Here is a 16,890-nt window from a genome sequence, read left to right as displayed (position 1 = left end):
TGAAGGTAGGCCTTGAAATACATCCACAGGTACACCTCCAATTGACTCAAATTATGTCAATTAGCCTATCAGAAGCTTATAAAGCTACGACATCATTTTATGGAATTTTCCAAGCTGTTTAAATTAAAGGCACAGTCAACTTAATGTATGTAAACTGATACAGTGAATTATAATTGAAATAATCTGTCTGTGAACAATTGTTGGACAAATTACTTGTGTCATGCACACAGTAGATGTCCTAACCGACTTGCCAAAACTATAGTTTGTTAACAAGAAATTTGTGGAGTGGTTGAAAAATGAGTTTAATGACTCCAACCTAAGTGTATGTAAACTTCCCACTTCAACTGTTATATATATATATATATATATAAGTAAACTAATTCAGACCACCATGGCAGGCATGCAGCAGCATACAACATATATAAACTACAAAGAATATAGGACTCACACACAATTTAATAAAGTTGTCATAGTCTTGCATAGCCAGATGTTGTAATCACATGTTTACTCTGCACTTAGATGCCTGCATGGCACACAAGCCTACTATATTCATAAAGTCATAAAGTTGAGCATACTATATGTATGTCCTTGCAAGTCAAATTGCTTTGCCCTTTGAGACATGCCCAATAGATAACAGTATATTATTGCCTGGTGAAACAGACTGACCTCGGCGAGGAGAGAAACGGAATGTGATCTCGCAAGATCACGATGGTTGAACGAGGCTATGTCTTATTCACCAGCTCTACAGTACTTCATGAGGCAGAAGGGCTTACTTGGACAGAGCGCATTACAGGTGATCTTCTGCACAGACATGCCCTGGCAGAAAGCTCCTCCGTTGAGTGGGGCAGGGTTGGTACAGGTACGGGAGCGTTTCTGGACACCCCGACCACAGGGCACGTTACAAGGAGACCACTCTGTCCACAGCGACCAACCACCGTTCACTACAGAGAGAGAGGTAGGGGTGAGAGAGAGAGAGAGACAGACAGAGAGAGAGAGAGACAGAGAGAGTGAGAGAGAGAGATGGATGGAGAGACAGATGGATAGAGAGAGAAAAAGATAGCGAAAGAAAGAAAGATGGGTGAGAGAATGCGAGAGGAAAAGAGGGAATCTTTATTTAAACTAATCTAATCTCCCACAGAGTTAACTATATAGACAACAGTTTAGCGGTATTAATGACTAGCAATGCTCCATGACGTTTCAACATCACTAGAAGCTTGAAAATACTGAGTACAGTACATCAAATGGGGAAAATGTGAACTACTCTTCCATTAATTCTCAGCTCAATTGTCAAAGCTCTTTGAATCAAAGAGAAAAAAAAACTAAGAACAAAATTGTTAAGAGGAATCCATTTAAATAGGCCACTGCACATTAATACAGTCGGGCAGATGAAGTCAGAATGAATGAGAGGTTCTCTTACTAAGTAGTCAACCACTTTGTGGTCTGATTTGTTTGCTCTGTGATTTGTATGAGTGGAGAAGTGGAGGCAAAAAGTTTTCTACCAAATGCTACCAAAGCTTGTGAGCCACCGCATTGCTCCAAGGCCTCTGGCGAATGCATAATTCATAGGCGACATGTCTTTAAATGAGATTAAGAAACAGTAGCATATTCCCTTTCATAACATTTCATAAATACGGAGGCAGTGAATTAACTCTTTGAATAATACATTTATCTAACATCTTTCTTAACAAAAACACTGAGATGGGTCTCATTCATTTGTGTGGGTGCATGAAACACACAGCAACTTGATCTGAGGCGCACCTTAAACACTTTGGGCTGGTTCGCTAGCACTGATTAAACCTACTGTCGCACAAAACATTTTTCTCCATTATCTGTGTCTGGGAAACGAGGTCTACATTAGACAAACACAGAAGCCGGGACTGGAGCCTTACCAAAAACAACCACAGTGGCTGTGGCACTGCGTCTCTTAGCCACAATGTTGCTGGCCAGGCACGTGTAGTTTCCCGAGTCGGACAGTCGTGCCTCGTTAATGATGAGATTGTGGTCAGCTCGGGTGTCAATGTTGTCATCCGTCAGGGAGCTCACTAGCTCTTCGTTCTTCAACCACTCCACCTGCCCAGAGAGAGAGAGAGAGAGAGAGTTATTACAGACTTATTACAGCACACAACCTATACAACCAAACCACATCACCCAATCACGTGACCACAGCCATTAGGCAGTCAGAGGAGGGCCATACCCATTACCAGCAACACAGACACAGAGAGGAAAAACGAATTATGAATTATAAACTTAGTGATGCTTTACTGCTCCTACCCTGGTATATGGAACTGCATCGCTGCTTTTGCAAATTGCATTCACACTGGAAGAATAGGGTTGGTTGATGGATTTATAGGGTGCTCCTAAAAAGCAAACGCATGGAGTGTTTTCGAACTGCAAAAAACGTGCACACTTATTGCACTGGGCGCACACAAACCCATACTCACAATCATTGTTCATGGATAGGCCTACTGTATTCACTGCAGCAGGGCTACTATAAACTACAACCAATCTGATGTCATTGAAGACTATACTGTATGACCTAGAAAGAGTAGAACTGGGAATAGCCTTTTTTCCCTTCACTTTAAACAAGTCTTGGAAAACACATTCATTGGATTCCAGTTTCCAAGGTGCAATTAAAAGATACCTTTTAGCAGGGTGGCATCAGAGGCAAGCAGTTCATGTACTAAAGCTAAACGATAAGGGGGGAAAAGACTGGGAATTTACTCTAATGTTCCATGATTAAAACAATGTATCACTGGATGAGAGCCGACTGGATGACGCGACAGTGGCGGTGGCAGAAGAGTATTTTCCCTCTTCATGTATTTATTTCAATTTGATCAGGGGAAATTTGCAAGTTGAAAGAGGCAATTAAAGAGTGGAACAATCTGCCTGGCCCTCACTGCTGATCTGTAGCACTTGCTCTACATTCCCAGGCTGTCGCCTGCCGCTGCTAACAGCCTTAGGGGTAATGATGAAAAGATACGCCCGGCAGAAGGAAGAAGAGAAACTGTGGCGGGACAAATTAGCCCTGTAAGTGTGTGGCGGAGGATGTGAGAGATGAATTGCCTAATTGGCACATTTGTTTCAATTAGGATGCGGTTATCAGTGTTACAGGCTTGACGGACAGCAGGTTTCCAGGGCCCCCACACAGACACGAGGGGGTCCTGTGATTTCATTATGACGAAGATTGAGCCAACAGAGTGATGGTCATCTTCTCCAGGTTGAGGCTGTGTGTTTTTGTGGGGGTTTGGGGCCCGGGAGGACTGTGGGCAAGGGAGGACCTCTAATCTCCTGGAGCAGAGAGGAGACTGAGGCTTCGGAGGGTGACAGTAAAGTATTTTGTCTGTAATGTATTTTTGTTGCGTGTTTGGAACCCAGAAAGATTAGCTGTCGTCATGTCAAACTGAGATAAAGATACACTACATGACCAATAGTACGTGGACACCTGCTCGTCGAACATCTCATTCCAAAATCATGGCTTTAACATGGAGTTGGTCCCCCCTTTTGCTGCTTTCCACTAGATGTTGGAACATTGCTGTGGGGACTTTCTTCCATTCAGCCACAAGAGCATTAGTGAGGCCGGGCACTGATGTTGGGCAATTAAGCATGGCTCACAGTCGGCGTATAAATTCATTCCAAAGGTGTTCAATTGGGTTGAGGTCAGGGCTCTGTGCAGGCTAGTCAAGTTCTTCCACACCGATCTCGACAAACCATTTCTGTATGGCCTCACTTTGTGTATGGGGGCATTGTCATGCTGAAACAGGAAAGGGCCTTCCCTAAACTGTTTCCACAAAGTTGGAAGCACAGAATCACCTAGAATGTCATTGTATGCTGTAGCATTAAGATTTCCCTTCACTGGAACTAAGGGGCCTAGCCCAAACCATGAAAAACAGCCCCAGACCATTATTCCTCCTCCACCAAACTTTACAGTTGACAATGCATTGGGGCAGGTAGCGTTCTCCTGGTATCCGCCAAACCCAGATTCATCCATCGGGCTGCCAGATGGTGAAGCGTGATTCATCACTCCAGAGAACGCGTTTAAACTGCTCCAGAGTCCAATGGCGGCGAGTTTTACACCACTTCTGCTGATTCTTGGCATTGCCCATGGTGATCTTAGGCTTGTGTGGGATGCTCGGCCATGGAAACCCATTTCACTAAGCTCCAAATGAACAGTTCTTGTGCAGACGTTGCTTCCAGAGGCAGTTTGGAACTCGGTAGAGAGTGTTGCAATCGGGAACATACGATTTTTACCTGCTATGCGCTTCAGCACTCAGCGGTTGCGTTCTGTGAACTTGTGTGGCCTACCACTTCGTGGCTGAACTGTTGTTGCACCTAGACGTTTCCACTTCACAATAACAGCACTTACAGTTGACCAGGGCAGCTCTAGCAGGGCAGAATTTTTACAAACTGACTCGTTGGAAAGGTGGCATTCTATGACGGTGCCACGTTGAAAGTTACTGAGGTCTTCAGTAAGGCCAATCTACTGCCATTTCCCCTCTCTCCACTGGGATTCTCTGCCTCTAACCCTATTACAGGGGCTGAGTCATTGGCTTATTTGTGCTCTTCCATACTGTCCCTAGGAGGGGTGCGTCACTTGAGTGGTTTGAGTCACTGACGTGATCTTCCTGTCTGGGTTTGCGCCCCCCCTTTGGGTTGTGCCGTGGCAGAGATCTTTGTGGGCTATACTCAGCCTTGTCTCAGGATGGTAAGTTGGTGGTTGAAGATATCCCTCTAGTGGTGTTGGGGCTGTGCTTTGGCAAAGTGGGTGGGGTTATATCCTGCCTGTTTGGCCCTGTCCGGGGGTATCATCGGATGGGGCCACAGTGTCTCCTGACCCCTCCTGTCTCAGCCTCCAGTATTTATGCTGCAGTAGTTTATGTGTTGGGGGGCTAGAGTCAGTCTGATATATCTGGAGTATTTCTCCTGTCTTATCCGGTGTCCTGTGTGAATTTAAGTATGCTCTCTCTAATTCTCTCTTTCCTTCTTTCTCTCTCTCGCAGGACCTGAGCCCTAGGACCATGCCTCAGGACTACCTGGCATGATGACTCCTTGTTGTCCCCAGTCCACCTGGCCGTGCTGCTGCTCCAGTTTCAACTGTTCTGCCTGCGGCTATGGAACCCTGATCTGTTCACTGTGATTACTATTATTTGACCATGCTGGTCATCTATAAACATTTGAACATCTTGGCCATGTTCTGTTATAATCTCCACCCGGCACAGCCAGAAGAGGACTGGCCACCCCTCATAGCCTGGTTCCTCTCTAGGTTTCTTCCTAGGTTTTGGCCTTTCTAGGGAGTTTTTCCTAGCCACTGTGCTTCTACACCTGCATTGCTTGCTGTTTGGGGTTTTAAGCTGGGTTTCTGTACAGCACTTTGATATATCAGCTGATGTAAGAAGGGCTATATAAATACATTTGATTTGATTTTTGATTTGAATGTTTCCCTATGGAGATTGCATGGTGGTGTGCTCGATTTTAAACACCTGTCAGCAACGGATGTGGCTGAAATAACCAAATCCACTAATTTGAAGGGGTGTACACATACTTTTGTATATATAGTGTAGATACAATCAGAGACCTGGGTGGGTGACAAGTAAGGCTTCCTCATGCTTCCATTCCGAAACAGTTTGTGTATATTATGACAACAATTTGTGACATTGTTTTCATTTTCGGCAAGGTTTTTTTCGGCTGTTCGTGCGCCACATTTTTTTCTTGAGGCAAGCCAAATTTTGGTAGCCGAAGTCTACGCTGCTTCGTCGGTGATTGGTCAACAGTAAAGATTATTCAATGAAGTTTGTTGTCGTTCAACGAGAGATGACTCATTTTCATGCACATTTTTTCAATTGAGAAATAGTGCACCAAAAATTATAAATTAATTACAAATTTCTTGACCTATCTTATATTAATTCAGACTATTTTGAGGAAGTGTATACTGGTTACGGCGTCTCAACAGGGACAAACAGGACTATAGCAATTTTTTTCTCATTTTTCAAGCAGCCTTTATAGGGAGTATGCGAGGCACAGACATTAGGAGCAATCCGAACCTAGCATGCAGACAGACGCCTTTAGAGACATATGGGTGGGTGACACTCAGCAGCATAGCTGTGGAAGTGTTGATAAATGTATTGCATTGGCTCTGAGAGTGTGCAGCTTTTCTTTTCTGGGTGACACTACTGTACGACTGGGTCTTTGTCCCTTCCCTACTCTCCTGTGCACTTACTGTAGTTGCAAGGTGACACACTCTAAAGTTTTTAAACAGGTAAGAGCATAGAAATGCTGAGTCATCGTGTCATGGCTGATTCTCTGAGGATTTCACAGGGTGTGTCCAAATGGCACCGTATTTCCCATATAGTGAACTGCTTTTGTCCAGAGCCCTATGGGCCCTAGTCAAAATAAATGCACTACATTAGTAGTCAAACAGTAGGAAATAGTAGGGCTGGAATTGCCAGGGACCTCACAAAATTATATTATCACGATACTTAGGTGGCGATACGATATATATTGCGATTCTCATGATTCTATATGTATTGCAATTCCATACTGTGATTTTATTACGATTCAATGTTCACTATATGGCTAAGAAATACAGTTTAAAAAGTGCTGAAAACAAATTGGCTCTGTATTTAAAAAGGAACATGGAGAACAAGTTATGAATGAGTTAAGGTGCAAGTATAGCCAACTACCGTAAAAATAATATTGCGATATTGTCAAAACGATACAATATATCGTCAACAATAATATCCCGATATGTAACTGTATCAATTTTTTCCCCCATCACTAGGAAATAGGGTGCCATTTGGGATACAAACAGAGTTCGTAGTGCCAACAGTGCTGAGGAGCCATAGAAGGTCTATAGATGCCAGTGGCGTAGCCTGTGACAGTGTGGGTGGGGTAACTTTTTTAATTGTTGGATATCTGATCAAGACAATTACATGGATTAAACAACTCTGAAAGACAAGCCCCAGGGACAGGAAGATAACGTGGGGGCTTACTGAACACTGTGTTGGATGCCACCACCAAATGTGTTAGTAATCCACCCAGAAGTTTACACACGAGCACGCACACACAGACTGAGCCAAATCAAAGGCTTTGAACTTGCCTCTGTGTGTTCATGTCTGTGTGAACCTGACATACATACAGACAGGGGAGGGCTGTGATGGAGCTATCGCCACCGCTGCTATGGTCGCCAGTCAGGAGGTTAATCAAAAAAGATAAGGGAACACAAAGTGGGGTTGTGTAGCTGGCCCGCCTCCATATTGCGTCCCAAATGCTACCTCTCCTCCCCTGAGCAATGTGGCTCCAGCACATTCCTATTCCACCTAGATCTGTCTTATCTTAAGGAAATAAATAGAGGGAGCAGGGAGAGCTCTTCACTACACTGCCTGACCAAGCTTGGGAATGTAATTGCTTGGCTTAATAATGAAGCTCATCATTTGCTGTCTTGGATGCAGGGCCAGCTCCAGGCAGAAGCGACATAAGCAGTCGCTTAGGGCCCCCAACTGCTAGAAGGCCCCGACCGAAATCTCTCTTAGGGCCCCCAAAAGGCTAGATCCGGCCCTGCTTGGAGGAACTGTGAGGAAATAACCGAGGGAGCAGGGCTAGGGAATTAGAAGCATGAAGGCACATAAGGCTGAATGTGTGAGGGTGCTGCTATATGCTAACTTATATAGCTAAGTATAATATAATATAGTTAAGTGTAGAGTACCTTTCCCAAAACATGAATTCAACGGAGTACATAAATACTCCCCATCAAGGTGGCTAACATTGAATTCTTTCTACGCCCAAAAAGTAGAAATTCACTGAAATTAATTACAGTAAATCAATAGCATCACCCATTTACAATTACTCCCTTTGATTGATGTGAACAGTAAAGTTTGTGTATTGTGGGAGAAACTAACATGGAAGGAAGGCAATTACATGTGGAATGTAATATCCATTTTGTTTTCCACAATGGAATAACACTGAGTTTAACAAGGTTTAGTTCCTTTTCTACAGTTTCACTTAAATTGGCTAAATTAAATCAAAAGCAGTAATGAAAATAGCATGTTGTACAAATACTCGCACAGCAGCCCGCCAGTGTGCTTTTCTTTTTTTTTTATCCAATGTGGTTTTTTCCCCATTTGTGTCCAATTACATTTGAAACACTCAACCTGTGCGAGTGCGTCCCAAATGGTACCCTATTCCCTATATAATACATCATGGGCCCTGGTCAAAAGTAGTACACTATATAGGGAATAGGGGAGCCCTGCAATTTTTTTGTATTTATTTGTGTCATAGCCTGGATTCCGATTTCTGAGTCAGTTCAATGTGTTTCATCTCACATTAAGGTGTGGGCTCCCGAGTGGCGCAGCGGTCTAAGGTACTGCATCGTAGTGTTGTGGCGTCACTACAGCCTGGGGTTCTTTTCAGCGTCATAAAAAAAAATACACCTTATCTGTTTTTTGGTTGAAATCTGATTGAACTACTGACCAGTTATCTAAATGCTACTCAATTAATAGACACCAATCTATATAAACATGTGCATAGTGCTCATGGGCCATGCACCCATTGCATATACTGTAAGAAACTAGAACCATTACAATTATTAAAATTGGAGTAATGTTCTTTTTCAGCAATTAACATCAACAAAAGATAGGTGCATCCAACAACAACACTATTACAAATCACAGGGTGTCGTGTATGCCTACCGCTCACATTACACAGTTGGGAATAAATATATTTTCAAAGCAGACAGTTTCCCCTTGCTGCGAAGAGTTGAAATTCTCAAATCTAGAGTATTTCAACAGCCTGGAGTGTAAGGTAAGCTGTTCCCCTGCACAGAGAGGCTCTCATCTTGTTGGAGGGGTGTTAAGTGTTAAGGACTGGGAAGCTGGGGTCTTACCTCTGCCGTGGGCACTCCCTCTGGGGGGCGGCAATGCAGCACGATCATCCCTTTGATTGGCACTTCCTTCCCCTGGGGGTCCTGCTCAAAGTTCTTCCTCAAGTCTGTGTGGAGAGAGAACAACCTGCTGTCAGTCCGTGCAATGTCCAGCCTGCCCTCAATCTCCCCATCACTAACACCACTTGCCACTGCCACTCTCCCTGCCTTGCCCTGCCCTTGGTTTGGACACAGTATCAACCTTGCAAGTGAGAAACGGGCTGGGAGGATGGATGGATCAGGAGCTCGTCTTCCAACCTTCCTTCGTTCCTTCCTTCCTTCCTTCCTTCCTTCCTTCCTTCCTTCCTTCCTTCCTTCCTTCCTTCCTTCCTTCCTTCCTTCCTTCCTTCCTTCCTGCCTGCCTGCCTGCCTGCCTGCCTTCCTTCCTTCCTTCCTGCCTTTCTTCCTTTCTTCCTTTCTTCCTTTCTTCCTTTCTTCCTTCCTTCCTTCCTTCCTTCCTTCCTTCCTTCCTTCCTTCCTTCCTTCCTTCCTTCCTTCCTTCCTTCCTTCCTTCCTTCCTTCCTTCCTTCCTGCCTTCCTTCCTTCCTTCCTTCCTTCCTTCATCTGCCTGCAGGTTCCCAAGGTCATTTGGAGGATAGACTGCACTGGCTGATGAGTACATATACTGTATAATATGCCCATGAAGCTTTACAGTATATGCCATGGACATAATTTTTTCTCTATGTTGCACTCCGCTTTAATCTATTTACTACTGCAATGCAGTTTTGTCCATTCACCGTAATGTGAGACTGTGGTATTACCATATAAATATAATGAGTAGGATGGTGATGGAACCTCTAACCATGGCAAGTTTACTGGCAACCTCATGGCAACACTCAAAATGGCCACCAGTCCACCCATGATGGCATAATTGACCTGAATGGAGACTTCCGTTCTACTCGTTCTAATTCTATGGGTCAGTGTTTCCAAAGCCTGGTTCTGTGCTCTAGCACTAACATACCTGATTAAACTAAAGGCTTGTTGATTAGTTGAATCAAGTATGTTAGTGCTAGCTCAAAAACTAAAATGTGCATTGTTATGTAGGCTACTCACATGCGATGTGTACAGTGGCCTTGCGGCTCTTGGAGGTGCCCAGGTGGCTCCAGGCCACACACAGACACCAGTAGTCCTCTGGGCCGTGGAAGTCCTCCACCTGCTGACGGGACACGTTGATCAGCACCTCACGCACCTTCAGACCTGCATAGTGGAAAGAAACAGCTAGTAAGTGATCTTACTGGTTAGATCAGGTGTTATTTAGAGATAGCAGCAATGTACCAGGAACATTTACAGGACCTCTAGTGCTCAGTCCTTGGAATGTGCTAACCATAGTTGAGAGATCCGAACAACATATTTAAAGGGGAGGGGGGTGGGATCTGATCAAATATTTAGAAAGTCTGTCTGGTAGTAGTGATCAATGGTTTCCCAAAATACAATTTTAAAAATACATTTGGTTTTTATGGTGGCCTGACACACTGCTCCAATCAGTGTGTCTAATGTTATTCTGTTCTCCCTTTACTCTATGCTGGGTATTGAAAATGCATCACAGATGAAATAGGCTGTCCCCCAGGCCTCTCTTAGGATTCTGTTGTGTGTGATGCAAAATACTGCGAACAAGAAAAATAGTTGCCTAGAGCAACATAATCCCCACTAACAAGCTTAACATCAGACCTGCTTCAAAAGAATACTCTAGTATGTACAGTAACCATGACACAATAATAGTACATATGCCATAGTGACACAAGCACAGCTAGCACAATGCAAATGCAGCACATTTTTAGAACAAGCACATTAAAGTGTGTCTGTACAAATGGACTCTCCCTATTCTTAAATCCTCTTAGCGGCGCAGCGCAAAACTCGCCAACTGAAATCTATGCAGACCTGTCACATAGTTTAGAATTGTTAAAGGCTTCCATTTTGTAACTGAGTCATGGGCTTAGGGATCTGTCATGTGTGTTTTCTTTCCTCCTTTTCAGAGCCTCGATAGCCTGCAGGCTTCCCAAATACAGGATTAAAGAAAAGATGCAATGTGGGGGGGTTTATGACAGAAAATGGTACCCTATTCCCTATATAGTGCACTACTCTGGTCAAAAGTAGTGCACTATATAGGGAATATGGTGCAATTTGGGACACAGACGGGGTCTCTAACACCCCCCACCCCGCTCTCCACTCCTGCACACAATAATAAATGATAAATGCAGCCTAATCTGACATGCTCATCGAGTCATAACAGCACATTTACTGCACAGCATATCAGAGTTTTGAATACATAACAATTCAACTCCACACTAAATAACTGCAGGGAACATGGATATTAATGTGGATATTAACATGGATATTAATGTGAGAGAGAGCGCGAGAGAGAGACAGCTGCATGTGAGCTCGCATTTTTCAGCATGTTTTTACAAAAAGATAGATTAAGATAAACTTATATTTTTCGGCAAGGACATATACAGCATACTACCCTCCACAACATAACCTTCACTCCAAATCAAAACTCCAAACCTACAACCTGATTTTGGACAAAATTACCTGGAAGGATTTCAACTACCAAAGATTCCTATTTCCAAGCTATACAGCAAATGCTCTGGCAAACAAACAGAAAGCTGAAAACACCATCCAACCTGGAACTGGAGGCCTTTGAAGCCCCTCCTGCTGTTCAGAGACCATCCCCTGGCATTTTCTACAAGGAATCTGCCTCCAGAAAAAAGCTTCTCCCAAGTGGGTGTGACACCTACTCCTGTTGCCTGCTGCACTGCTGCTTGGATTCCACCTGGCGATCTGTTCGCCGTCTGCCCTGGCCTGTCTCCCCCTGTCTGGTACAGGTACCCCCACCACACTCCCGAGCTTTCGCTTGCCTCCAGCACACACGCACTGTTGAGGTGAGTGACTCTGAACTTACAATGGCTAGCCCCAAGTCGTTATCATTTTTTATTGAGCTTTATGCTACAGTGACTTGCGAAAGTATTCACCCCCCTTGGCATTTTTCTTATTTTGTTGCCTTACAACCTGAAATTAAAATGGATGTTGGGGGGGGTTGTATCATTTGATTTACACAACATGCCTACCACTTGGAAGATGCAAAATATTTTTATTGTGAAACAAACAAGAAATAAGATAAAAAGAACTGAAAACTTGAGCGTGCATAACTATTCACCCCCCCCCCCCCCCCCAAAGCCAATACTTTGTAGAGCCACCTTTTGCAGCAACCTCAATTGGATTGAGGTCTGGGCTTTGACTAGGCCATTACAAGACATTTAAATGTTTCCCCTTAAACCATTCGAGTGTTGCTTTAGCAGTATGCTTAGGGGCATTGTCCTGTTGGAAGGTGAACCTTCGTCCCAGTCTCGAATCTTTGGAAGACTGAAACAGGTCAAAAAAATTTCAAGAATTTCCCTGCATTTAGCGCCATCCATCATTCCTTCAATTCTGACCAGTTTCCCAGTCCCTGCCTATGAAAAACATCCCCACAGCATTATGCTGCCCCCACCATGCTTCACTGTGGGGATGGTGTTCTCAGGGTGATGTGAGGTGTTGGGTTTGTGCCAGACATAGCGTTTTCCTTGATGGCCAAAAAGCTCAATTTTAGTCTCATCTGACCAGAGTACCTTCTTTCATATGTTTGGGGAGTCTCCCACATGCCTTTTGGCGAACACCACACATGTTTGGTTATTGTTTTCTTTAAGCAAAGGATTTTTTTCTGGCCACTCTTCCGTGAAGCCCAAATCTGTGGAGTGTACGGCTTAAAGTGGTCCTATGGACAGATACTCCAATCTCCGCTGTGGAGCTTTGCAGTTCCTTCAGGGTGATCTTTGGTCTCTTTGTTGCCTCTCTGATTAATGCCCTCCTTTCCTGGTCCATTAGTTTGGTGGGCGACCCTCTCTTGGCAGGTTTGTTGTGATGCTATATTCTTTACACTTTTAGTCATAGCCGCTTGCTAAAAAACTTTAATGAGCAAGCCTTCCTTCATGACCTGGCCTAAATTGGTATAGAATCAGCTGTCGAAGACGCTTGGACCTTATTTTTTGATATTTTCAGTGGTATTGTAAACAAACAACCCCATAAAGAAAATGAGAATTAAAAACAGGTTCAGCCCCTCATTCGACCGTGATCTTGCAGAGATACTCCACCTCAAGAATTCCATTTGGTGAAAGGCTCGGCACACGAATACTCAGGCTGACTGGGTCTCGTTCAGGCAAATGAGAAATAAGTGCACTTAGGCTATCCGGAAGGCCAAGGTTAGTTACTTTAAGGAGCAGTTCTCTCTCTGTGGGTCTAACCCCAAGAAGTTCTGGAAAACAGTTAAAGACCTGGAGAATTAACCCTCCTCCTCACATCTGCCCATGTCCCTTAATGTTGATGATGTCATTGTTACTGACAAGGAGCACATGGCCATACCTAATTTAGTCAGGATTCCTTTTTGACTCAGCAATGCCTCCTTGCCTGTCCAACATTTCCTCATCTCCCACCCCTTCTAATGTAACTAGCCCTGATTCTCCTCCCGCTTTTTCCCCTGCCCCTCTACAAAGTTTCGCCCTGCAGGCGGTCACTAAGTCTGAGGTGCTAAAGGAGCTCCATAAACTTGACCCCCAGAAAAACATCTGGGTCAGATGGTTTAGACCCTTTCTACTTTAAGGTTGCTGCCCCTGTCATCGCCAAGCCCATCTCTGACCTTTTTAACCTGTCTCTCCTCTCTGAGGAGGTTCCCATTGCTTGGAAGGCAGCCACTGTGCATATTTTATTTAAAGGGAGAGATCAAGCTGATCCTAACTGTAATAGGCCTATTTCTATGTTGCCCTGTTTATCAAAAGTGGTGGACAAACTTGTCAATAATCAACTGATTGGCTTTCTTGATGTCTATAGTATTCTCTCTGGTATGCAATCTGGTTTCCACTCAGGTTATGGATGTGTCACTGCAACCTTAAATGTCCTCAATGATGTCACCATTGCCGTTGATTCTAAGCAATGTTGTGGTGCTATTTTTATTGACTTGGCCAAAGCTTTTGATAAGGTAGACCATTCCATTCTTGTGGGCTGGCTAAGGAGTATTGGTGTCTCTGTGTGGTCTTTGGCCTGGTTTGCTAACTACCTCTCTCAAGGAGTGCAGTGTATAAAGTCAGAACATCTGCTGTCTCAGCCACTGCCTGTCACCAAGGGAGTAACCCAAGGCTCGATCCTATGCCCCACGCCTTTCTCAATGTACATCAACAACATAGCTCAGGCAGTAGGAAGCTCTCTCATCCATTTATATGCAGATGATACAGTCTTATACTCAGCTGGCCCCTCCCTAGATATTGTGTTAAACACTCCACAACAAAGCTTTCTTAGAGTCCAACAAGGTTTCTCTGCCCTTAACCTTGTTCTGAACACCTCCAAAACAAAGGCCATGTGGTTTGGTAAGAAGAATGCCCCTCTCCCCACAGGTGTGATTACTACCTCTGAGGGTTTAGAGCTTGAGGTAGTCACCTCATACAAGTACTTGGGAGTATGGCTAGACGGTACACTGTCCTTCTCTCAGCACATATCAAAGCTGTAGGCTTAGGTTAAATATAGACTTGGTTTCCTCTATCGTAATTGTTCCACTTTCACCCCAGCTTCCAAACTAATCCTGATTCAGATGACCATCCTACCCAAGCTAGATTACGGAGACGTAATTTATGGATCGGCAGGTAAGGGTGCTCTCGAGCGGCTAGATGTTCTTTATCATTCGGCCATCAGATTTGCCACCAATGCTCCTTATAGGACACATCACTGCAGTCTATATTCCTCTCTAAACTGGTCATCTCTGTATACCCACCACAAGACCCACCCGTTGATGCTTATTAATAAAACCCTCTTAGGCCTCACTCCCCCCATCTGAGATATCTACTGCAGCCCTCATCCTCCACATACAACACCCATCCTGCCAGTCACATTCTGTTAAAGGTCCTCAAAGCACACACATCCTTGAGTCGCTCCTCTTTTCAGTTTGCTGCAGCTAGTGACTGGAACAAGCTGCAACAAACACGCAAATTGGACAGTTTTATCTCCATTTATCTTCATGGACACTCTTACTGACAGTTGTGGCTGCTTCACGCAATGTATTGTTGCCTCTACCTTCTTTCTCTTTGTGCTGTTGTCTGTGCCCAATAATGTTTGTATCATGTTTTGTGCTGCTACCATGTTGTGTCGCTACCATGTTGTTGTCATGTTGTGTTGCTACCATGCTGTGTTGTCATGTGTTGCTGCCATGCTATGTTGTTGTCTTAGGTCTCTCTTTATGTAGTGTTGTGGTGTTTCTCTTGTCGTGATGTGTGTTTAGTCCTATATTTTAATTTTATTTTGTATTTTTAATCCTAGCCCCCGTCCCCACAGGAGGCCTTTTGCCTTTTGGTAGACCGTCATTGTAAATAAGAATTTGTTCTTAGCTGACTTGCCTAGTTATATAAAGGTTAAATAAATAAAAAATATATATAAATGGATGGATGGATTAATAAGGGCCCTATAGAATCGGTTGAATTTTTTTGCTTAATTCCATTTATTTATTTAAAATTCTGTTTTCTCCGTTTTGTTTTTACAGGTTTCAGATTTGTCCCCGTTTTCAGCCTCAAAATCACACTTGTCATGACGTGTCCTGGGGGGAGGATCATATCCCCCCCTCCTCTCTCTCTCCACAGTTTTATGACAGGTCATAAATACCTGGTAGAAACTGCCATTCAGTATTGAGACAGAGAGTCTACCAGAACAAAGTGCTTATCTTAGTTCAAAACTCCTAATCCCCAAAATGGGAGAATTAAACAATATTTCTACTTTTGAGAATGTGGGAATGGTCCGTGGACACTTAAGGGGCAGTCATGACAAGTGTGTTTCATTTGCTGATCTCATGAAGCACAGGAAACACACATAACTGTATCTCTTAAAGTGTACATTTCCCAGCTGTCAGGTTTACATCTAAATATTGTGAAACATATATGATTAAACATGAAACTATTTGTGAAAATATGTAATGTGATGTTAACCTTCTAAATGGGAGTATGGATTTTCCTATAAAGATTAACTAGTCAGTGGCCACACCCCCGTGAGCCAAGACATCACATTAGGCGTCATAGAATCGCACCTTCTTCAACAGAGGATAAAACCCACTTCCTACGAAATATACATTAAGTCAGGGAACGCCGGGACAGAGTCCCCAAGTTGGAATGGCTACAATTCTATAGGCCATGGAGACCATACAGCTGTAGTTTTGGCTACACAGCTGGAAATGGTTAAACTCTGAGACTATAGATCACTACAGAATAAGAGCAAATCTTGGATGTATAATTACTAGTCTGCAGCTAGAAATTACATAAGTCTAGAACGAGAATACCGAAAACTGCCGAAGCATCTATTCTATGAGAACATTTTTGAATGGTACTCTGAAGTAACCATTCTAACCACCTACAACCACAAAATACATTGTGACTTCTGGGAAAGTTAACCAGAGTCTGATGAACTCTACAGGACGATTGAGGATTCCAACAGAGAAGACAACAACAACATGGGTTGTAAATATATACATTGCAATTATTCTCGAATGAGCGGACGTTCATGTGCAAAGGATTAGCATATCAATGAATATAATTATAGACTGTGTGTAGTGATTCAATTTTGTCTACCAAGCCGTCTTATCGGCATACCCCACTTTTCTATCATTGTTAGTAACCAATATCTACTGTTTGTTTGTTATGTATTTCTGTGATTAGTTAGTTAGTAAATAAATCATTTAGCCAATTTGTATATTGCTGATTCATTATGGAAACTAGGGTCCGTGCAGATATCCAAGGGTTTGCGATATTCAGTAATGAGTACTGACGAGGTAATAATTAATTAATAGAAAACCAATTGATTAGACATTAAAATATCTGAAGAGCTATATTCGTAAAATTATAACTTTGTCATCTCAACATTTTCCGTGGTGCCCTGACTTCCTACTTAACTAATGTTTACATGATCAGTTTAATCAC

At 43.4% G+C, this 16,890-nt stretch overlaps 1 protein-coding gene across 1 annotated transcript in view; it reads right to left on the bottom strand.

The window, feature by feature from the left end:
• LOC106585133 (netrin receptor UNC5D-like) overlaps positions 1-16,890 on the bottom strand; it is a 231,934-nt gene that overhangs the window by 33,559 nt on the left and 181,485 nt on the right. Inside the window, exons 4-7 of the mRNA XM_014170997.2 lie at positions 9,965-10,108; positions 8,876-8,979; positions 1,890-2,070; positions 774-941 (exon numbers count right to left, since the gene is read on the bottom strand). Coding sequence (XP_014026472.2) covers positions 774-941; positions 1,890-2,070; positions 8,876-8,979; positions 9,965-10,108 — 597 coding nt within the window. The remainder of the gene's footprint in view (positions 1-773; positions 942-1,889; positions 2,071-8,875; positions 8,980-9,964; positions 10,109-16,890) is intronic.

This window comes from Salmo salar, chromosome ssa24, assembly GCF_905237065.1.
Source record: "Salmo salar chromosome ssa24, Ssal_v3.1, whole genome shotgun sequence".
NCBI lineage: Eukaryota > Metazoa > Chordata > Actinopteri > Salmoniformes > Salmonidae > Salmo > Salmo salar.
The sequence above is the reverse complement of the archived record's forward strand: the minus strand, read 5'-3'. Positions and strand labels throughout refer to the sequence as shown.